Source organism: Cyrtonyx montezumae, unplaced genomic scaffold (assembly GCF_038088225.1).
Source record: "Cyrtonyx montezumae isolate F1298 unplaced genomic scaffold, pur_monq_1.0 scaffold_34, whole genome shotgun sequence".
In the NCBI taxonomy this organism is placed as follows: domain Eukaryota; kingdom Metazoa; phylum Chordata; class Aves; order Galliformes; family Odontophoridae; genus Cyrtonyx; species Cyrtonyx montezumae.
In genome coordinates, this window is record NW_027072039.1 from 5,589,012 (window position 1) to 5,611,925 (window position 22,914).

At 50.7% G+C, this 22,914-nt stretch overlaps 1 protein-coding gene across 2 annotated transcripts in view; it reads left to right on the top strand.

The window, feature by feature from the left end:
- The window catches only part of ZBTB7C (zinc finger and BTB domain containing 7C), a 97,410-nt gene extending 74,711 nt beyond the window's left edge, over window positions 1-22,699 (top strand). For both annotated transcript variants that reach the window (XM_065745249.1, XM_065745248.1), the window contains 3 exons: window positions 9,048-9,164; window positions 16,784-17,983; window positions 21,820-22,699. In XM_065745249.1, coding sequence (XP_065601321.1) covers window positions 16,800-17,983; window positions 21,820-22,432 — 1,797 coding nt within the window. In that variant the 5' untranslated portion in view covers window positions 9,048-9,164; window positions 16,784-16,799 and the 3' untranslated portion in view covers window positions 22,433-22,699. The remainder of the gene's footprint in view (window positions 1-9,047; window positions 9,165-16,783; window positions 17,984-21,819) is intronic.
- The last annotated feature ends 215 nt before the right edge of the window (window positions 22,700-22,914 follow it).

The following is a 22,914-nucleotide window of genomic DNA, read 5'->3' on the forward strand; positions in this document are numbered from 1 at the left end:
GGATGCGAGCAGCCTTCATTGTCTGCTGAACAATTCCCTGCAATTTGCTTTTTGCTGTTCCTTTCGGGCTCCTTGAATCCTTTTCTCTCAGCGGTGCGTATTTTTAAGCAGCGCTCTGTCTCGCTGCTTCCCGGACTGCTTGTGTTTGGAAAAGCCCTGGTTTTGCTGCTGGCGGTGCTGTTATGGAGCATTCCTCCTCGCCCACAAACCCTTCCCTACCCCTCTCACTGCTGGAAGCAGCGAGCTGCTGGCTGCTCCCATTTTCCCTCTCTCGCTGGGATCCCACAGACACTGGGATCCTACTTTCCCTTGGGGCCAGAACCTTTCTGCTTTTGCTCCTGCTGCCAGGTGAGCACTGCCAACCCCGATCTTTTGAGGGATTCGCTGTGTCCCAATCCAAAGGGGAGGTTCAGGTTGGATATTAGGAACGACTTGTTTTTCAGAGAATGGTGATGCAGTAACGCAGGCTGCCCTGGGAGGAGGGGGAGTTCCCATCCCTGGAGGTGTTCAGTGGTGGAGATGTGGCATTGGGATCAGTGGACATGGTGGGGTGGGTTGGGGTTGGGCTTGAGCATCTTGGAGGCCTTTTCTAACCTTCGTGATTCTGTGACCCTGTGATTCTGTGATTCTTGCTTTGGTGCTGATGCCACCATCCCCATGGTACGGTCAGGGACCAGCACAGGCTGCCCACCATGCTCTGTCCCCCAGCAAGGCCCCCAGCCCCAGGGCACAGCCGAGCCCCAGGCACGGAGTCAGCTCCTGCTCATCCTGCAGTTAAGTAGCATTGGGATTTGGAAGAGCTGACTCCGAATGTTGGCTCTGCCATGGGCTTCCTACATGGCCTGAGGCGAAGCATGGAGTATCTCTGTTCCTCATCTGTGCAAACCAGGTAATCTCTGTTTTCTCCCACTGTTTATTTTGAGTGCGTGTTTGGAGACAGGCTGCTCCTTCTCTTCTGTCTTGTTTGTACAGCGCTTGTGAAGCGATGAGCATCCTGCTCGTAGCTGCTGGGCAAAGAGTAAATGGTCACTGCAATTAGTGGCAGTCATCATCATAAAAATAATAGCAAATCTTGCACCTCGCTCTGTAAAAACCCAGTCTCCTCTGGAGATGCTCCCAGCTACCCTCAGCAAACGGTGGGTGTTTATTTCTTCACCTTTACAGAATCACAGATGCATTAAGATGGGAAGAGACCTCCAAGAGCCCCAAACCCAACCCCAGCCCACCCCCACCATGTGCACTGACTGTGTCCCCAACATCTCCACTGTTCTGGAGCACCTCCAGGGATAGTGACCCCTCCCCTGCCATTGGTTCCTTTTATCCTTCCCCTCACCTGTGCAGGTGAATGAAGGAAAAATCCCAGCATTGTGTCTTTAATTCCCATTTTCATGAGCATCACTGCGCTGTGGTTTAGGAGAAAAATGGGATCTCTGCTCATCTTGCTGCCAATATCTGAGTTGTTTCTGCTATTTCTTAACAACAAACTGCTTTTCTCTGCTGTCTTTCAACATCAGATGAGTTCTTGTTCCCATTTCCCTTTAATAAGTGTTATTTTGCTTCCATTATTACTCAATAGTAAAATCTCTTCCCGACGACTTGAGCAGAAGTGGATTTACGGCTATGAAAATAAACTTGGGCGTGATGAGATCTTGTCATTTTATTATCTATAAAGCACTCCGCATGACTTTGTAGTTATCAGAGTGTAATTATACATTTAGACTTTTCCAACACTGTTTCGTGTTCTTTTTAAAAAAGGGAAATGATGAAAACTCAGAAATCCACTCTTCATTAGAATTTACAACATAACCACCTTTGGGTTTATCCTGGCTTCTTCTGGGGGCAGAAAACAATCTCCGTGTGTCGGGACGGTGCAGATCTGCCCAAAGTGGTGTTCGTGTTGGGACATATCATTGGGATTTTTTTTTTCTTGTGCGTTTCCTGGTTGGAGATGCAGGATTTACTGCCGGGTGCTAATTGTCATCGGAGGTGCTGGGTGTGGGTGAATCATTGTATAATGCCCACACCCTTCGGGCGGCTCAGGGTGCGGCGTTGTCTTGGCCTCACCGTGCAGTTTAAGATGTATTATTACCCAAAAGCAACACGCCCTTCCGTGCTGCTTTGTTTTTATTGGGATTGCTCTGGTCCAGCTCTCCGAGTGCCCGGCACAGTTGCAGCTGGGTCTCCAGTCGACCCTGCTGCCCATGCTGAGCTTTGCATGGAGAGCACATCAGTCGTCACAGGATCACTGAATCGAATCACAGAAAGGTTACGGCTGGACTCGATGACCTCAGAGGTCTTTTTCAACCTTCAGGATTCTAGTGGTGATTTTATCACTTGGGTTGGAAGGACTGTAAAGCCCACCTGGTTCCAACCCCCTGCTGTAGGGAAGCCCCCCTCTAGACCAGGTTGACCAAAGCCCCATCCAGCCTGGCCTGCAGCACTCAGGGAGGGGACGTCCCATTAATCCAGACACCTCCTCCTCCTGCAGCGAGGGGCCTTTGGCACTAAGGCAAGGGCAGGTGACAACTGGGACTGGTGCTGGTTTGACCCAAGACGAGCTCAAAGCTTCCCACAGTGGGTGTGAGGTAGAAAGATGGTGACGCATGGATGGGAGTGTGTTCTTGTTGCTTCCTGAAACCTGGAACTGAAGGGGATGGGAGAGAATTACTTCCAACACGAGTCCTTTTTTAGGACCTCGTCAGGACTCACCCTGTGTAAGGACTTCCACGGGGCTGTCTGAATTCTGCACTCAGTGTCTGTGCCATTCCATGCATCATGTCCCCCGTCTGCCTTGGCTTCTCAACCCCCCCCAACCCCTTTGTCCATGTTGGAACCAATCATTTCTCCAAATGGAGACTTGTCTTTCAAACTTCTTAGGTCAGAGCTGTCCCACTGCCACCACATGTCTTACCTTCTCTACCCAAGCGGGACCGTAGCTGCTCATCCATCACCTCCACCTGGCACGGAGCACCCGTGATGTCTGTGTCCTTTGCACACCTCTGGGTCACCCCTTCTGTCCCACCACCCTGTTCTCACACCATGAAGGGTGTTATTACTTTTTCTTGCTTGAAGTAGAGGCTGTGTTTAAATGACACATCCAAGGCCAACTCGGAGAGAAGTCTCACCTTCCCCATGCCACATGATTGACTAGGGGGGCAACGACGCAGCCCCCTTATTAGGGTAATATCATTTTCCATCTCAAATAGGAACCGGGGACGTTTTAATGATTGGGCTCATTAGGTGGACTTTCCACTTAAAGTGTCTGTCGGGCAATTAAGGCTGGGAGAAGCATGACTGATGACCACACCTTCTGTGACTTAATGGGGACTCTGAAGGCTGATCTTATTATCACACCGATACACTCCGTGATAAAAAAGAATTTAAGATACTCTCCAGAGATTTATGTGCCCATTAGGAAGCTGCCAGGAGAAGGTTAAGGGAACTCGTAAGGTCAAAGCTGAACAGAGGGAAGAACTAAATGCTTGGGATCGGGGACAGAGGACATGGATTCTGCTCTTTGCTCTGCTCCTGACCCTTCTCATGGTCCTTACTGCGTCACTTGGTTTCTGGTTTCCCTCCTGCGTTGCTCACCCATGTGTTTCCAGGTGGATCTCGTCTCCTTTTTCCCTTTTTCAACAACAATTATTTCCCCATTCCGAAGGCTTCAGTGCACTTCTGCTCTTAGCCACGTAACCGGAGAAACAGGGACCTGCAGCACTTCCATGGGAGGCGAAGGATAAAAATGGCACAGAGTGGAAGGAAGTGGTGTTCAGGGCGGGGAGGAGGCAGCTGAAATCTAAAGCAAAGACAAAGGTTAGAGCCGAGTTTCTGTTCTCCTCCCAGAGATGTCTTCTTGGGTCCTCAGTGATTCCCCAGCCAATCCTGCCCGCGTTAAAATGTGACCCACCATAATGTTTTACTGAAGCCTGGTGTGTAATGGGCTGGAACTCATTGCAGAGCTCACAGTGCAGCTCCAAGCCTCCAGTTGGGGACCATTTCCCTGGTATCAGCTTGCCATGGCTTGTCACTGATGTTAGCTGTGCTGATAGGTTGGATGCCTCAGGATACAGGAGCTGGCTCCTTCAGCTTTGTGCTCAGCTTTCACTTCTTTAAGTAGAGTTGAGAGAGATAATTCGGCAAAATATGTTATAGTCCAACACAGAGTTTTGATGACATTAAACTCGCTGGCATTTGGGTCCATTTGGTTGGTTTAATATCGAAATTGTGATGAGTGGAAGAGTTTCATTTCAGCATCAATCTGACTTGCACATGGAACCCAATTTGTTTGCATCAACCCTTCCTTTGTTTTTAATTAAACACGCTCCATGACAGATGCCCAACACTGAGGCAAAACAAGTGGTGGAGAAAAGAAAACAACCCATTTATTATGTAGATCTGTGTGAAAACTAAATAACTGAATATGAAGGCATTGGCTCTATGTCTGTAAGGAATCCTTTTGAAGTTGACTCTTTTGACCTTCGAGGCCCCATGTAATTTCCCCTCTCCCCTCCTTGCTGCACTCCCATAATCTCCCTCCTGCTTCCTTCATCTCCTCCCACCCTGCTTCGCATCCCTGTTCCTGTGTATGAAGTGCTTGCAGGCGATCTGGCCTCTCCCACCCATTTTCTCCAGCTATCCTCTTACCCAGGCTTTCCATCCTCAAGTTGCTCTTTCCTCCCTCCCTTTGGGAAATGGGAAATGAGGGAACCTTCACCCTCTGCCCAGCCAAGTGCAACAGCACACCCGCTGCATTCAGCAGGAGTTGAGCTCCCTCCCTCTGCTTGGACAGTACAAGGACTCCACCCATAGCAATAATCCTATAATCATGGAGTGATTTCCCTGGGCTGAACCACATCATGGCTAGGCTTGCAAATGGTTTGTAACTGCATCCCACCAAGATCTAAGATGCTCTTTTTCAATACAAAGGTTTCAGTCAATGAAAAAAATCCTTTAGGTAGGATCTGGTGCCAAACTGAATTGTTGGCAACCAGCCTACGGCAGGGGGTTGGAACTGGGTTAGCTTTGAGGACTCTTCCAACGCAGCCATTCTATGGCACTGTGATCTTTGGGGTCCCTTCCAACCCAACCATTCTATGGTTCTATGTTTCTAAGATGTTATGGTATAACAAGTGCTATAGAGCTTCGGTTTTGTGAGCTCAGTTAATGGGTTTACGTGTTACAGTGGGTGGATGGGAGCACATCAACGGGACAAGAGTCTTAAGATCATAAAATCACAGAATCATTAAGGTTGGAAAGGACCTCAAGTCCAACCCCAACCCATCCCCACCATGCCCACTGACCAGGTCCCCAAGTGCTGCATCTACCTCAGTGTTCTTTCCGAAGAGCAAATTCAGCTCTGAGTAAAGGCCGTGTACGTGTGCACACTATTTCATGGGAATATCTGGGCAAGAGGGTGGCAGGGACTGCAGGTGAAGCACAACTCTCACCCACCATTTATCCAGGCAAGGAAATTTCTGACTGTTGATTCCCTAGGAGGGCAGAATATGGTTGCACTCTCAGTGCAGGTAGATAGTCACAGTAATTTCACAAGGACTTGAATTCTTCCCACAGCACGAATATAACTTAAAAAAGAGCAAGAGCACTTGGTTTGATGGAGAACTGCTCTCCTTCGGCTGATCTTGCCAGACTGCAGAGTTCATTTTCCCACTGACACATCCCTAACAAAGAGCATGTGGCATTGGGAGCCAAGTGATTGTGTTGTCATGGCAAAGCCGAGCGAAAGAAGAGCAAGATTTAACATCGGGGATGCTCGGAGGCTGGGAGGAAAATGGCCCACAGCCATAAGTCATGCAGCACAGCTGAGATGGGCTTGCATTTTTTGCCAAGTGTGGGCTGGTTGGTGTCTGACACGAAATGGGTGCGGAGTTTGGTCCAAGTCTTGATGGGCACAATTCCACGTCGCAGAAACCAGTGGTACCAGTGACACTGCTGCTGACAGATTTTGCAGAGAGATGAGTTGTCGGATTGGCCCTGGGGTGACAAGAAATAACAATCTGGAGAATCTTACATCAAGAGACCTTCCTTCTATCGAGGCAGAAAGAGGAACAGGTGACCCTGGAAAGCATGTGACTGTGACAAGGCATTTAATGTGCCCCAGAGATGTTGGTTCCATAGTGATGCTTGCTGGGGACGGGGGGCTGAGATGGCTGCAAAGCAGGGGAGCACTGCAGGGAGCCCTGTTTCTGTACAGCCACTGCTGTCTGTGCTGCAGCACTGCCCTGTGAGCACAAAAGGAGTTCTGCCTCCGCCGCCGCCCATCCGTCACCTTCGCACGAGCCTGGAAGCAAAAAGAAGAAGAAGAAGAAAAAAAAAGGAATCATAAGAAAATAAAGAAGCACTACAGCCAGAAAGCTGTCCTCCGTGCTCCACAATTCTATAAATTCCACTCTCTCCTTCCTCTTTAATCACCAGGCATATAAAACACGCTTGCAGCAGAATCATATTCTGCCTATTAAAGTTTCAGAGGAGAAATACTGGTCCCATCTGCCTGTTTAGCAAAGCAGGGCAGAGCACGGCCGTTTTCCTTTTTTCCTCCCAATCTGCTTTATGGCAGGAGTTGTCTCTTTTAGGGCTGGCTGTTCATTGCAGTTTCTCACTGCAGGTTCCTCATTATTATATGTGTCCAGGGGACCCACACGATCCATGTGCCTTTTGGATGGGCAGGAGAGCAAGGCATCCTCCCCTTCTCTGAAGTGACACCCTGGGTCTGCTCCGTGCTGTCCTAAGGCTGTCACAGGCCAATGGCTTGCATGGTTATTGATAGCTGTGCCCTCAGAACTCCCTCCTTGTGCAGAAGGACACGGCCCTATTTTTGCCATGGAGCCTCATTCTTATTCTGTGGCACTCGGAATTCCTCGGACTGGGGCTGGCTGCAGATTTACACTCCTGCTCTGCTGCCGTTCAGTTTGCCCAGCTCCGTGTGTAAATCTGAGCACGCCGTGCTTGGGGCAGTGTGTGTTTCTGAGAAGCAGCAGAAGGGATGTGCTGCCAATCCCTGCGCATCACTGCAAATCACTGCACGTCACTGCCAATCACTGCACAATCACTGCAAGCCAGTGCCAATCTCAGGCTGAGTTTTGTTTTTCTGCTGGGTGAGCGCAGCCACAGAGGGACGTGTGTTCTCCTTCCCGATGGCTTCGCCGTAGAAGCAGCTCTTTTTTTTTGTTTATTTTTGAGGCAAGAAGCTGTTTGGTTTGACACTGGCTCAGGTTTTATTTTTAAAGCGTCATATGAGAAATGCAGCAAGAGGAAACCACACTCCGTTCCTTAAAATAAATGGAAGGAAAGACAGTGCTGTGAAAATATTCTCTGTTGCACGCAATTTGTGTGCATGCCATGGAGGATGTTGCACTGGATCTTTTTTTTTTCCTACAGTGTGCTTCCACAAGGCTTGCTGGGGTGCTGGGGCTTGCAGAGTGCTGTAGCTTGCAGCATGCAGCAGCTCCATGGTGATGCCCTCGGCAAGGGGGAGCTCACCCCTCTGCTCCCCAGGAATGCCAGCAATGCTCCCAACGCCTGGCTCTGGCCTCAGGGCGGGCTTTGCAAACAGAGGCAGTGGTCAGGACTTGCTGTGAGTGCGACTGCAAACATTGCTGAAGTGCCAGCTTGGGTGAGGAAAGCCCCGGCTCCCGTTTGATGCCGGCGTGCTGCTTTGAAGTGCGGATGCTGGTGAGGTGCTGGGTCGCTCTCTGTGAATCTAATGGAGAGAGGTGCATACCACGTGGAAATGCAATGTAAAAAAAAAAATTAAAAGATATATAAAAAAACCCCATGAAATGCAAGGTATTTGGGAACGTTTGGGTGAGTTTCGTGGGGCAGATGGGGAGAATAAATTGTTTTGCTAATGGGAAGCATTCATGAAACACGTGATGCGTGTTAGGAATGGCAGAGATGAGAGGATGGAGGAGTGGATGCAGAGGTAGACTTCCAGGTGTCTTATTTTACTGTGGCCTTTTAGCTCTTTTATAGAGAATTATACATGTGAGCAGAGACTGGCATATCTGAGCACTGAAATGCAAAATACAGGCAGAGAGATGTCGGGGAAACACAGAATCACAGATTGTTTGGATTGGAATCGACCTTGAAGGTCACGGAAGCACAGAATGGTTGGGTTGGAAGGGGCCCCACCCCTGCCATGGGCAGGCTGCCCCCCACCAGCTTAGGCTGCCCAGGTCTCATCCATGGCCTTGGGCACCTCCAGGGATGGTGTAGCATCCCCATCCCAGTTCTCGTGCTCGCTCTGTAAGCCAGGAGCTGGCAGTAGATCCCATGCCAACCTCTTCACGGTGCAGCTTGCACGCCTGGACCCGCTCGGTTGTGATCTGGCTGCTAAACTATTCTGCAGATAACTGGAACCAAGAGTAGCATCCCTGAAACCCCTAGATTCAATGCATGGTTACACCAGATGAAGTAAGAACACGCTTACCCCAGGAAAGCTCAACAGAAGCATAAAATCCATCTGCTGAGCCCCAGCAGCCAAGTGGTGGCTGCAGGCAGTGCCCTTTAATCCTGAGGCTCCTCTGGACTTCTCCTTTGAGTCCAGGCGTGTGAGCAGCTCCAGTGTCCCTGGGAAATGTTTCCTTGTAAAGACTTTGTGAACTCGTGCATGCATTTCTGCCACAGTTATCACGCATGTAATTTAGGCTGACATCGTAATGACAGCATGGTGAGTTCAAAATGGAGCAGTAAAGTATAGTTGTTAGGGAAAAAAACAACAACAACAAAAAATCCCTGCCCATCGTCCCAAATGCCTCCTCACGTCATGGAAGGGTGCAGACGAAGTCCCACAACATCAGCAATTCTGGGTCCCAGCTGGAAGCTGCCTGGAGTCCAGGGCAGCCAAAGCAAACAGGCAAGAGCAGCTCTCCTTGTGGAGCAGAGCTTTTTCTCCTGCTTTCCCCTCTTTTCGGGGGGAGGTCATCCTGCACTCCCCCCCATCTGCTAGCACCAGCTGAACAATTAACCCCACTGTCTGCTATTTCTCCATGTGCTGTCTAACAGGAGATCTTTTCTTTTGCTTCTTCCAGGTTAAACTTTGTGTTTCCCATTGGCTGCGTCTGCATTCACCAGACTGGGCCCTGCTGACACCCACACATCTGCAGGACCTGGACAATTAATTCAGCTGCTTTCCAGCTTTCCAGCAGGTTGGTACAGAAACCAGGGGCTCTGCTTGCAGGAGGAGCTGAGATACAAATGAGGTCTGCATGTTACCCTTGATCTGTAGCTAAATTGCTCCATACCTTGAGAGACAGATTATATTGTCCCTTACAGACAGGGAGCTGTCTTTGGATATGCAGTGCCTGGCCACACGGTGAGGTTATGCTCATCTGTTACCTCTGGTCTTCAGAGAGCTCATTAGCTGCTGGGTTCACATAGCAGAAGTCTGGATGAAAGTATCGTCTCCTTCCCCAGCTGTCCTTGAGGCAGATTCATGTTTCCTCTGCAAATGTTCAGCTCTGGGGTTGGGGATCTGTGTGCCTCCGAGATTCATATGGGCAGGAAGAATGATGCAGAGAAGTGTGGCTTTGCAGGAAAATGGCCATAGAATGACAAAATGGTTGGGTTGGAAGGCATCTTGAAGATTATCGAACTGCAGAATGGTTTGGTTAGAAGGGACCTTGAAGATCATAGAGTCACAAAATTGTTAGGTTGAAAGGGACCTTGATGATCATAGTCATAGAATGGTTGGGTTGAAAGGGACCTTGAAGATCGTAGAACCACAGAATGTTTGGATTGGAAGAGACTGTGTGTGACTGGGAGGACACTCATATGGGTAGAAACTGGATGGATTTTGTCTGAAAGATGTTTTCTCCATTTTTTCTTTGGGGTTTTCCATTGGCTTTGCAGGTGTTCCTTTTTGGAAAGTTGATAGTATGACGGGATAGCCTGGGAAATAGACACGAGGGTAGGACCAAACCAACAAAAGCATTGTGCTTAAGACTCAAGTTCAAAGCAGTGCTGTAGCCTTCAAATTAACCCAAATTATCCCGGGTTATATTACTGAGGGGTGGCACTGGCAGCTCTTAGCCTGTGTGAGTCTGGGTGCACTCTGCAGTCCACGAGTCTGTGAATTTTTTGCCCTGTGTTGGGGTAGGGATTTGTTTTAGGGATTTGATTTAGTAGTTGGGTAGAGATAGTGATAGGAGGATGGTTGGACTAGATGATCTTATAGGTCCTTTCCAACCTTACGAACTTATGAACTTATGAACTTATGTAGGCCATGGGGGCATGGGCTGAAGTCAAGACCTGATTTCTGTTGATGGCTTTAAGTCACATCAGAGGAGGTTCAGGTTGGTTAGGAACAGTTTCTTCTCTAGAGTGGTCAGGTGCTGGCCACAGGCTGCCCAGGAAAGTGGTGGAGTCCCCAGCCCTGGACACCTTCAAGAACCATGGATGTGTGGCACTGTGGTCAGTGGGCATGGCGGGGTGTGTTGGAGATGGCCTTGGGGATCTCGGGGTCTTCTCCAGCTCCTGGTGCAGAGAGCCAAGCAGAGTTCCTGCGGGCTGCACTGCTGCTCTGCAGAGGCACCTTGCAGGGACGAATCTGTGCAAAGCCACTTCTGCTCCCCGCTGCGTGTCCCTGTCTGTCCCTTCGAGCTAAGCGCTTCAGCGGCAATCAAAAGACGAAGCAGGAAGATCGTGTTTTCAGAGGAAAATCCCCCCACGTGAGGTTAGGCCATCCATCCCCGTGGGAGAGCAGCTGTTGGAGCCTGCCCATACCTGCTGCCATCCAGCCCCATCCTGCTCCAGCACCGCTGCAGCACCGCTCCTCGCTGTGTTCCCATACCCCACGCCCAGCACCGAAATAGCGATCCCCCCCTCCTCCCCACCCTCCCGTGACTCAGGCGGGCAGCAGCAGCACCACGCACATCTGCTTCTCATTCCGTGTGCTCCGACCCTTTTATTTATACTCCCCGAGCCCTTCCTTTGGCATTTCTCTCCCGGGATGGAGAGGAAAACAGGGAGTGGCTCCAAGGCTTCCCTCTCCGTTCCCCCGCTTGTTTGGGACCCCCAGCCGGACCCTCCCAGCTCTATGGGTTTATTTACTGCAGTGAGGCTGGGCTGGCCGTGCCCGGCAATCTGTCCACTCGGAAGGCCGACAGCCAAACCAGTTTTCCATGGTCGAGCCGGGCACATTTTCCGTCGTGGTTTTTATTTTTTTGTCAGGAAGCAAACCCACCCAGTGCGTGCGCCGCTCAATGGGAGCCTTTTTTTGTGTTATTTTGTTGTTGTTGTTGTTGCTGTAATTCCTTTTCCTCTCTCCGGCTGTGGCAAGGAGTTGGAGGGGCTGCCCCAGAGTGAGCCCTAGGGAGCTCAGAATGGGAGGAAATGGGGTTGGGTTTTTTTTTTTGCTATTTTTAAGGCTGTGCTGGAAGGAAGCACCCGTCCCCCAACTGGAGTGGTAATGTTGTGTGCCTGTAGGATGTGGTCTCCCATATATACATCCCATTTAGCTGAAGGCACAGCTCCCATGGCACCGAGGGGGGGATGGAGGAGAGCAGCCAGAAACATGGAGGTTAAAATACCACCAACACTACCACCCATCCCATGAGACCCCAACCAGGCACTGTGGCAGTGCTGGAGGACCTGGGTGAATGGCTTGGGTCTTGTCCTGGTGGGACACGTGAGGATTTTCCTCCCGTTCTCTCTTTTATTTCCTCTCCTATGGGATTTATTCTTTTTGTTCTGTTTTGTTTTGCATGGGTGGGGCTGTGTGTCACGTGAAGGATGAGTGAGTTTCCCTTTGAGTGGACTGGTTGCACAGGATGAATGGAAAGTTGGCTTGGTTACACTTGACGTGCTCCCCCTCCCCAAGGATTTATGTGCACACAAACCTATAGGTGTACAGGTGTATATGTATACCTACACCCCGCTGGCATAGGATGTGGAGATGTGCAGACATTGGGATCGTGTGCTGTGTTGGTGACATCATGCTCAGAAGTGTCCAGGAGAGCACCAGGGCTCAAGTAGAGCTCTGCAGACAGGAACCTTGCTGGGCACTGAGCACCTCCAGCACTGCAGCATCTCCCAAAAAACAGCAGAGAGGAGCAAAAGGGACCCAGGGCATCATACCCTCCAAGCAGCCCTAGCCTCGTTATCCAGCAAGCTGCTTCATTCAAAAGAAGAAATGTTTGACAAGGAGGGCAGCCAGGCACTGGAACCAGTTGCCAGAGAAGCTGTCTGCCCAGGAGAGGAGCTCCATCTCTGGAGGTGTTCCTAGTTGGTTGGATGGGGATTTGGGGCAACATGATCTGGGAAGAGGAGTTCCTGCCCATGGTAGATGGGCTTCAAGGTCCCTTCCAACCCAAGCCATGCTGTGTTCCTATGGTGGGGGGGCAGGAGTTGGATTAGAACCCAAACCATGAGTCCGTGTTGGATGCAACCACCCCACACCCTCTCCCATAGCACCTATTCCCACACGATGGTTAATTCATTCACCCCAGCCTTGTAAGCTGGTGCAGCCCTCAAAGCACCATCTGGAGCTGGGCTTTGCTTTCCATACAGCTCCAGTAATTATGTTTATTTGCCTGCTCGGGCTCGTTTATCACTGGGATCCCCCTTTGCCAAAACCTGCTCAGCACAAGAGATGGCCCCATAATATGGCATTTGGTTTTAACCCAGCTGCTGCCCACAGTGACCCACAGCTCTGATTTTGGAGATTTGTATGAACTCTGAAACTGGAAAACATGCTGGGTAATTTCAAGAAGCCAGAAAGAGGAAATGTAACCCTTCAATTATAGGAAGCACTGAGCTGAGCTCTGCTCTTGCCAGAGCTCCTGTTTGCTTTTATCTGGGACCCCAAAGATGTTTTCAGCATCCATACTGCATTGGTCTCACCACAGGTGGGGTTGCTGGGTGGTACCTGGGATTCCCTGTGTGTCCAAACCCCAAACTTCATCCTGGAGTCCAGCAGCTGGATGCGAAGTGATGCTCGGGTTGGACTGGGGCCTTGGTGTAAATCTAAGGGGTTGCTGGGACTTTCAGGATGTTTTTGGGATGGTGCCTTCCAGTTGCAGTAGAAATAACCAGAAATCTTAACTTAAATCCCATGTGTGTCTGGGGTGGGTGCAATTCCTGTTGCAGCTGATGGCAGCTGGATCCCACAAGGGTCATCGATTCTGACGCTTATTTTTCCGTATGGATATAGGAAATCAGAAAGAAAGAATGTCACTAAAATGGGGAAGAGCTGAAGTATGGCATTGCCAGGCTTGCTGATCTGGAAGGCCTCTTCCAACTCCTTTTACTTCGGATTCCCTGATGAGACTTCACATGAATTTTGCTTTCCGATGAGTCGTGGAATCACTGAGCTTGGAGAAGACCCCAAGATACTGAGTAATGTGTGCAACACGTAGGGTTCCCACAGGCTCAGCGTGCCAGGGAGATGGCAGCCCCTGATAAGGACAGATCCTGGTGTGCCCAAGGATTTTATTCCGAGATTAGTGTTAATACTGGAAAATCCAGTTGGCACTGGAGAGCCACCAGGCTAGAGGCCACCCGTGTGATCTCAATCCCTGAAGCGTTATTTAGGCAATCAAACCCTGCTCCCCTTCCCAGCCCACGGTGCCTCCTCCCATCCTCTCTCTGAGCATCCTCCCGGTCAGCGTGAACCCTGTTTGCATCCCTCCTCACACAAAAGCATCACCTTGGAAACCCCTGCCCTTGTCTACCTTGCCTAGATCTAAGCAAAATCACCTTTTATTTTTTTTCTGGGAGGTGGCTGGTGGGGGAGAGGGGAGAATGTGGAGAATCCTATTATGAGCCATTTTCCTGGCTCACCCTCGCTGTCCCCAGGCAGGATTTGTCTCAGGGGTAACTCCGCTCCCCGTCATCCTGCAGTATTTCCATTGAGCTGCTCCCCTCCCACCGTGCCCCTGGGCCTGCTGTCCATCATCCCCACGAGGAATCCTACCCTTCCCCCGCAGGGAAGCAGCGCTGGGTGCTCCAGCACCGGGGAAGAGCGATGGAGGCAAAGCCGTGCTGCCCCACCTTCTGCCGCAGGGAGAAGCGTGGGGTGCGAGGGCGGGTGCTTAATCACACCTTGTGCCGGAGACAAGATGTTCAGCGGGGAGGTGTGATGAGGGAAATGTTTGCCTTTTTGGTTTTTACGACCTCTTTTATTCTCTCTCTCTCTCTTTTTTTTTTTTTTAGTATATATATTAAATTCAACATGAGGCTTATGGATAGGGATGGGATAAACGGGTCTGTGCTGGGAGAGTCATGATCCCCCCCATCCCCTACTGGTAGGAAAGTCATGGTAAGGGGGGAAAGGACCTATCTAAGGCTGCAGTGGGGTGGGAGCATCCGTGCTCACGCAGAGCATCCCCAGTCTGGAGCTGTGCAGATCAGCAAGCTTGACAGAAAGGAGCCGTTCCGTTTTGATAGATGAGGGTAATCTCGCATGCACATCTTAATTGCTTCATTAGGGAAGTGCAAATAAACCCGGGGCAAAAAGCATTGTTCATGTTGGTGGATGGAGGGGGGAGAGCAACCAGCCCACCCCGGCTGCAGGGATTGGGAAGGAGCAGTGGGAAGGAAAGGAAGCAGCAGAACCCAAGTGTCAGTCCCTCAGGTGCTGAGCACCACGGGCACAGGAGTTGTCATGGGAAAGGAATGGGATGAACAGAGCAGCTGGGATCCTGCTGGCTGCCTCACCTGCAGCAGGGCAGGGTGGCCAGGATGCTCAGCATCCTGAATGTGCTCCAGATCCCTTTGGGGTGCTTTGCTGGATGGTTCTGATGTCACCAGGATGCTCAGTGCCCAGAATGTAGGTGCAGACACCACAGGGATGTTTCACTGGGTGATTGAATTATTCAGAAATGTAGGGCTTCTGCTTGCAGGAATGGAGCACTAGGGATGCCACGGTCCATGAGGAGTGGGATGGTTGCAGTTTGGAGGAGCTTTGAGCAGTCCTGTGAGTCAGCATCACAGGTTATTCTTTCAGACTGGGACATTTCTTTCAAATGTGGGCCTTTCTTTCCAAGTAGATCCATGTGCCTGCTCCTACACAATAGAAGCTTGGCCAATACAGAATCACAGAATCATGAGGGTTGGAAGAGACCTCCAAGATCTCCAAGCCCAACCCCAACCCACCCCCCACCGTGCCCACTGACCACATCCCCAAGTGCCACATCTCCACAGTTCTTGAACACCTCCAGGGATGGGGACTTCACCACCTCCCTGTTCAGCTTGTGCCGGTGTCTGACCACTCTTTGGAGAGGAAGCTCATCCTGAGAGCAGCATCTTGCAGTACTCTCACTTGAGAAAATAAGTCTTTCTGGTGAATGAGTTTGAAGCATCCCCATAAATGCAGTGTTTCAATATGTCATCCTCATCCTGGTCAGAACACGGCTATTTTAGGCGTTGTCCACCATTTCCCACTCCCAAGTTTATTTTGTCAGTGCTGTAATTTGCTATGAAGAAGTGGGATTTCCTGTGTAACTCCATGGAGTTGGTTCAGCATTTGTGTGTGTATGGGAGTGATATCTGTCCTCGGACACTGGGGCTGCAGATGCTGGTTTTGTGCCTGGCATTCCTGAGGACCAATCCCTGGGCTTGGGAAGAGGCAGAGGAGGGAGCTGGAGGAAGACTCTGCTCCCACCCAGCCCAGCTATCCTTCCCAGGGCATGGGAACCACAAGGTCACTTCCCAACCCGTGTGCCCAAGGGGGAAAAATGCCCTTTCTGCAAATCTATGTAAATGAATCACCGGGGTTGTCTTGCTTCCCACCCACCCCAGGCTATCTAAACGACATAAAATCAGCATCCTGTAAAGTGATTGGCTTTCCTGAGTGCTCCACTTAACAGAACCACATCTCTAGAGGGGAAGATAATGGAAAATGAGTCCATTTCCACCAATGGGTGGAAATGTTTTAGAAGCATAGCATCATAGAATCGTGAAAAGACCAAGGCCACATAGAAATTTAATTTCTCACACTATTTTCATGTTAAAATCATTAAGGCTGGAGGAGACCTCTAAGATCCCCAAGTCCAACCCCAAACAACCCCCACTGTGCCCACTGACCGTATCTCTAGGATACCAGAGGTAGGAAGGAAGGTGTCTCCCCCTCTCTGTCTTAGGGGCTGTTTATGATCATACACTCACCTTGGAGAACGCATCAGGATTTGCTTTTGTTTATGGGCAGTTTAAAAGGGGATTTTCTACAGAGCTGGTGTTTCTAGTTAACATGGTGAACCCCAGCACATTATAATGAATCAGTTTGTTTCAGGCAAGAGACGTAATTGGCACAGAACTGATGCTCAGGCTGGGGGACAAAGAGCTGTGTCTTCAGTGCTTGGCTGCAACCCCCAGACCTGTGATACCTGGTCCTGTGCCAACGAGTCCAAGCACAGGACTGGAGCAAGCACAGCTCCGGGGTGAAGTCAGTCCTGTTTCAGCTGTGTAGGTGCCAACACGGAGCAGTATGAAGCAATGCAGCATCGCCCTTTCCCCACACAGCAGATCAAATATGTGCCTGGAAAGATGTTGGCTGTGGGAAGATGTGGAGGAAGCGCGTTGCACAAGGTTCCTGGGGGAAGGATGTGCAAGATGAGGATGTGGTGGTTATGAAAGGTGGAGAGGGTGGGGGCCAAGGAGGAAGGAGACAGAGGAAGTAAGGGAGAGGGACACAGAGTTAAATCACAGAGGATGTGGAAGGGTTTGAAGATGATGAAGAGATGACCCTGAGGAGGCAGGGATGTTTTGGTGTTACTGATTGGGAACTCCCTGCTCATGTACTGCTTGTCTGTGTTCTGTCCCGTCCTAGGGCACTAAATGAGAATATGGCCAATGGCATTGAAGATCTTATTGGGATCCCATTCCCAAACCACAGCAGCGAGGTCCTATGTGGTCTAAATGAACAGCGACATGATGGTCTCCTCTGCGATGTCATCCTCATTGTCCAGGACCAGGAGTACCGGACCCACCGCTCTGTCCTTGCTGCCTGCAGCAAGTACTTCAAAAAACTCTTCACTACTGGCACTTTAACCGACCAGCCCTATGTTTACGAGATTGACTTTGTCAAGCCTGAAGCACTTTCTGCCATCCTCGAGTTTGCCTACACCTCAACCCTCACCATCACCACCTCCAACGTCAAGCACATCCTCAGCGCTGCCAAGATGCTGGAGATCCAGTGCATCATCAACGTCTGCCTGGAAATCATGGAGCCCGGCAGAGGGGAGGAGGAGGAAGACGACAAAGAGGATGAAGATGATGATGAAGACGAAGATGAAGATGAGGAGGAAGAGGAGGAGGAGGAAGAGGAAGTGGGAGATTTTGTCAATCAGGAGAACCTGAACGATGGCCAAGAAGTAAGCTGTCACCAAAGCCCTTCCAAGTCTGATCTCACTGAAGAAGCGTTTACTGAAGCACCTAAAGACTTTCCAAATCACTACCCGGCCAACAACTCCTCTGGACACCTGGGTGTGATACGAGACTTTTCCATCGAGTCCTTGCTGAGGGAAAACTTGTACCCCAAGGCAAACATCCCGGAAAGGAGGCCAGCCCTCTCTCCTTTTGCACCCCCCTTCTTCCCCCATCTGTGGAATGGTGATTTTAGCAGCTTTCCCCAACTCGAAGAGCCGCAGATAGACAACGGCCCCTTGGATCTGGTGATCAAAAAGAGGAAGATCAAGGAAGAGGAGGAGAAGGAAGAGCTGCCTCCACCTCCTTTCCCTAATGACTTCTTCAAGGACATGTTTACCAACACCCCAGCTGCTCCCTTAGGGCACATTAAGGCAGAGACCGACTACAGCGCTTATCTCAATTTCCTCAGTGCTACCCAATTCGGAGGAGTTTTTCCTCCGTGGCCCCTGGAGGAAGAGAGGAAGATAAAGCCCAAGGCATCCCAGCAGTGTCCCATCTGCAACAAAGTCATCATGGGGGCCGGGAAGCTGCCTCGGCACATGAGGACCCACACTGGGGAGAAGCCGTATATGTGCAATATCTGTGAGGTCCGCTTTACCAGGTGTGCACCCGGCGTGCTGGGGGGGTGGTGGGGGCTGGCCCGGGGCTCTTTGTCCCTTTTTGTCCCCAGAAACGTAGCAGAGAGAGCAGGGCCTGGTCACCTTCCCTTTGAGAAAGAGGGAGGGAGAAGAGGGAAAGAAAGAAAGTGAACTCACCCGTCTTGGTGAGCTGTAGATCATAGCTGCTCACAGGACAAAACTTAAGGAACCAGTGGGGTAATTTGAATCTTATCATCATTTAGCACACTGGGAGAAGAGGGAGCTGGAAAACATGGCAACTTGTGGTCAAAGAGCCAGGGGAGCTTCATCCCTAACAAGCTGGGAGAAGCGTTGAGTGGAAAGGGCCACTGAGTGGAGGGAAGTCATTGGTTTGGGTTTGCACATCATTCTGGCATTGCTGTAGGCAGCAATCAAGTTGCACTTGTTTGATCATGACAGTGTCTGGGCTTTCTGAGGCTGAAGCAGTCTTAATGATTACATTTTGGTTTGCAAGGGTTTGATTCATTGCCTCTGTTGTCGGCACCCCCTGACACCTCTGCATCAGCCTACATGGCTTGGGTACCATGCACTGGGTGAGACCAGCCCTAAAGCCAGGCTGCCCCCAGATAGGCACTGCTGCACCTCTCCACACCCCAGCAGAGCTCTGGGAGGTGAAAAATTGGACCAGGCTCCAACAGAGCTATGCATATGTCATGCTGCAGCTTGCTCTGAAAAGCTGGGCACATTTAACTGGAGAGCAGAGACAAATAGATTCCTGGACCTGCTCTTGCTGGGTATAATTAATATCTAATGAGTACAATCTTTACCATAATAATAATAATAAAGCTTTCTGACAGGAGGATAGTGCTTCAGCTCCTGGCTGTGAGCCCCATTAGGCTGAGCCGGAGGACAATAATACTCACAGTGGGCAAGGCAGAGCTGGTGACAATGGCCAGGCCCTCAGGGTGCTCTGTGTTCTTCTCTCGACTCTGTGATAACAGTAGAGAGGAATTTATGCAGATGATGAGCAAAATTATATTTCCATGCTCCCAAAAATAAGTTTCCATGCTCTGCTCTGTCAGCATGGCAGCCTCCACGTTACAGTGCATTGGTACCATTCACATAATGGGGGCAATAGGAAGAAGACCTTCTGGAGGCTATGGTGTACAGCTCCCCAAATCTGATATGAATGGGGGCTGTATTGTTGGCTGTGGCTGGGGAAACTGAGGCACAGAGTGATGTTGGCAATGCGAAAATGTGTAGGAGGGCTTAGAGGAGAGCTCAGGTCATCCTGACCTCTGGTCCAGGCTGTGATAGAAGGAATGGATCAGTATTGTGGAGAGGAGTACCATTGGTAGTGTTTCTGGTTGAATCCCTCCTGTCCATCCTTTCTGCATTTGTGGAACTGTGCAGGAGCAGAATCAGAGAGAGAGAGACACACAGAAAATGTGGGTTTTTTTGGTTAGAGGTCGCCCAAACTCCCCACTGGATGCAATATCCATCACTTTGTGGGTCCTTACAGCCAGGGTCTGCCTCTCCCGCTCCCAACTTCCAGGGCCGTCTGCCCACAGGACTTCATTTAATAACTCATTAATTGTTTCAACAAAGGCTGCTCAGGTTCTGGTCTGCTGTAGAGCACTGCTCGAGCGCTATAGAGAACACTGCAAATAGTTCAGCTTTCCCACCAGGACAGCCTCAGAGGGCTCAAGGAGAAACTATTGCAGCCAGAAAGGTTAACGTTATTTGTTCACATTATTCGTGCTGTGACAGCTTGCAGAGCCCTCATCGCTCTCCTAATGCCATTGCTTTGAGGATGTTCACACAGAGAGGACGTGTTTCTCCCTCTTCTTTATCCAGCATCGTCCATCGCACCCCACTGCTGCCCCAAACCCAGCACCCAGCTGAGAAGAGCACCCACCGTGGTCACCCTGTATGCAGCATTTCCAGCCCTGGCACACCACGTGTTTTTAGGAACAGTGATCCTGTGAGGTTAAACATGGCATACACGTGTTTAAATTCTATTATAGGTGAAGCTGGGAGCTCTGCTTTTCATTACGGTTTCCCAACGCTTCCCATTACGTGACCCCGTGTCCATCTGCCTGCAGCTCCAACTGAACGTTATCCATTTGGGCTGCAATTTTCTGAGCTGCTTTGTCTGCTTCTGAGAACTGATTTCAGCACTTTGGGAGACTGAGGGGAGACGTGGCTTCACTAAAATATCAGAATATTGGCATCTTTGATAATTTCTCATTTGGCTTTTGGGCTCTGGCCCCACAGAGCACAGGAGGTGCTTCTTTCTGCCTTCCAAAGTGCTGCGTGCCTTGGGAAAACAATGGGGCATGCTTCTTACAGGTGGTGACCAAGTGGCTCTGCTGCTGGGGGCACCTCTCTGCATCCTTCATGGAGTCCTGCATCTCTGCCCAGAGGCTTCCAGACCCCTCCAGGTGGGAGTTTTGTGCCTGCAGAACCCACGGAGCCCTGCCTGGGGTAGTCCTGGGTGCGATGTGTGGGGCCGTGGACTCAGCTCCTGCTTCCTTTGCCTTCCTCCATCCATCTCCACCACCCAGGTGACCTCAGCAGCATCACTGAGGCAAGCAGGAGCACCCAGAAGAGATGCACATCCCCAGGAGCAGAGCCCCAAGACAATGGGCTCTGTGTCCCTGAAGCACAGCTGGGTGAAAGAGGCAGACACGGGGTACAAGTGCTGTGCCTGCTCTGTCCTGTGCATGGAGCAGCACGAACTCTCATGTAGACACCAGGACTACATCATCTCACCAAAGACATCAGGGTAGCAAGAATCAGTAGGTAGGCAGCAGCACGTGAGTTTTGAGAGCTCAACCTGCCAGCATCAGTGTATTTGGTCTTGTTTTTTCCTTTGCTGTCATCCCTTACGTACTAAAGACATTGCTCCATCTACTCTCTGAACTCATGTCCCTCGTGTCTCAGAGGGATCAGACTGAAAGTGTTCCCAAAATCAGTGGGATTCTCCCACTTTGCTGTTCACTTACTTTCCATGTAGAAATCTCTGTCCTGCGTTATGGCTCAGTTCATGTGCAGCCAGCTTCTCTTATTATAACTGTGTGTCTCAGCTGTGAGTTTTCTAGAAGGAAAAATGGCAAAATAAAGAATAAAATAAATAGCTTCTGGGCTGCCAGCTGGGGAAAATATTCTGGTAGCTCTCCGTTGTTGCTTCCCACCTTAAAAAACAGGTGAGCTTTATAAATGGATGCCATGGGGAGGGGTGCTGTACCGTCGCCTGTATCTAAACCTTTTCACAGCAGGTGCCATCGCACAGAGCAGCGCGGTGCTGCCAACTTCCAGCCACAGACCAGGGCTGCAGAGACACCCAGCGGCCAGATGTGGTCATCTATGCATGAGATTTATTCTATGATGATTTCTTTTTGAGTACGTTGAAGCATATGCCCAGAGAGGTGGTGGGTGCCTCGTCCCCTGGGAACACCCAAGCTCGGGTTGTACAGGGCTGATTGAGCTGCCTCAGATGGCCTTTAAAGGTCCTTTCCAACTCAAACGGTGCTGTGATCCTATGACTCTGTGACCTTCATGATCATCCACAGAACCGTGGCATGGTTGAATTGGAGTGGTCATTAAAGATTCCTTAGGAGCTTAAAACCGTAGAAGTGGTTTGGGTTGAAGGGACCGTGCTGTTGTTCACTGCAGGGATTTGGAGGAGATTACCTTTTAAAGGGTCTTTTCCATCTCTAATGATTCTAGGACTCTATGATTTTATTCCACTTGCCTGGGGGTGGGTTTGTTGGATTTTTCCCAATCCGAGCCATTCTGGGTTGTGCCGCGGAACATTGCAGTGCAGGGATGAGGCCGAATCCTCTTTCTTTTGCAGGCAGGACAAGCTCAAAATCCACATGCGGAAGCACACGGGTGAGCGACCCTACCTGTGCATCCACTGCAACGCCAAATTCGTCCACAACTACGACCTGAAGAACCACATGCGCATCCACACGGGCGTCCGGCCCTACCAGTGTGAGTTCTGCTACAAGAGCTTCACCCGCTCCGACCACCTCCACCGCCACGTCAAGAGGCAGAGCTGCCGCATGGCGCGGCCGCGCCGGGGCCGCAAGCCAGCAGCATGGCGGGCAGCCGGCCTGCTCTTCGGGCCCAGCGGCCCTCCGGTGGAGAAGGCCTTCGTGGTGCCGCCGGCCCTGGAGGAGGTGGGCGGCCTTCCCATGTGCCTTCCAGGCCCCAGCCCTGAGCACTTTCTGAGCGGGACGAAGGCGGCGTTCAGCCTGCAGGAGCTGGAGGACACCCAGAGGAAGCTGCTGCGGCGAGCACAGCTGGACATGGAGCGGAACGCGGGCATCTTGGCCTTCGCCCTTGGCCACAGCGACAACCTGGCGGCCCAACCCTTCTTCCCGCTGGCCGACCCGTGGGGCACAGGGTTCAGCGGCCTGGCGGGGCTGGGCCACGTGGCGCCCATGTCGGAGGCCACCAACTAGCCACTGCCTTCCTCCCTGAGGGACTCCTCCACGCGCTCGGGGTTGGGTCACCCAACGTTGGTGTCTCCATCCAAGGCTGCTGTTGTACTCAGTGCTCCCAAAATGTCACTTGCCTTAGCGTGGGGCATGGCCAACCCAGGGGCTCTCTGCTCGGGGGACACTGGGTGCCCACGAGCCGTCCGGACTTGGGTTTGGTATGTTACATTCCTTGGCCGTTTGGGTCAAAAGGACTTTTGGGAGTTGTTGGTTTTATTTTGTGTGTGTGTGTGTGTGTGTGTGTGTGTGTTGTTTATTTTATTTCTATTTTTTTGTTAATTCCTAACTCTGACAACAAAACTAGTTCTGAAGGGGATCCTGGTTGGTTAATCCTAAACCATCCAAAAAAAAAAAAAAAAAAAAAGGCTCTGGTATCACCCAGGTGGAATCTGGGTGGAAAAGGGGATATTTTGCTTATTTTGTTGTTTTCTTTTTATTATTTTTTC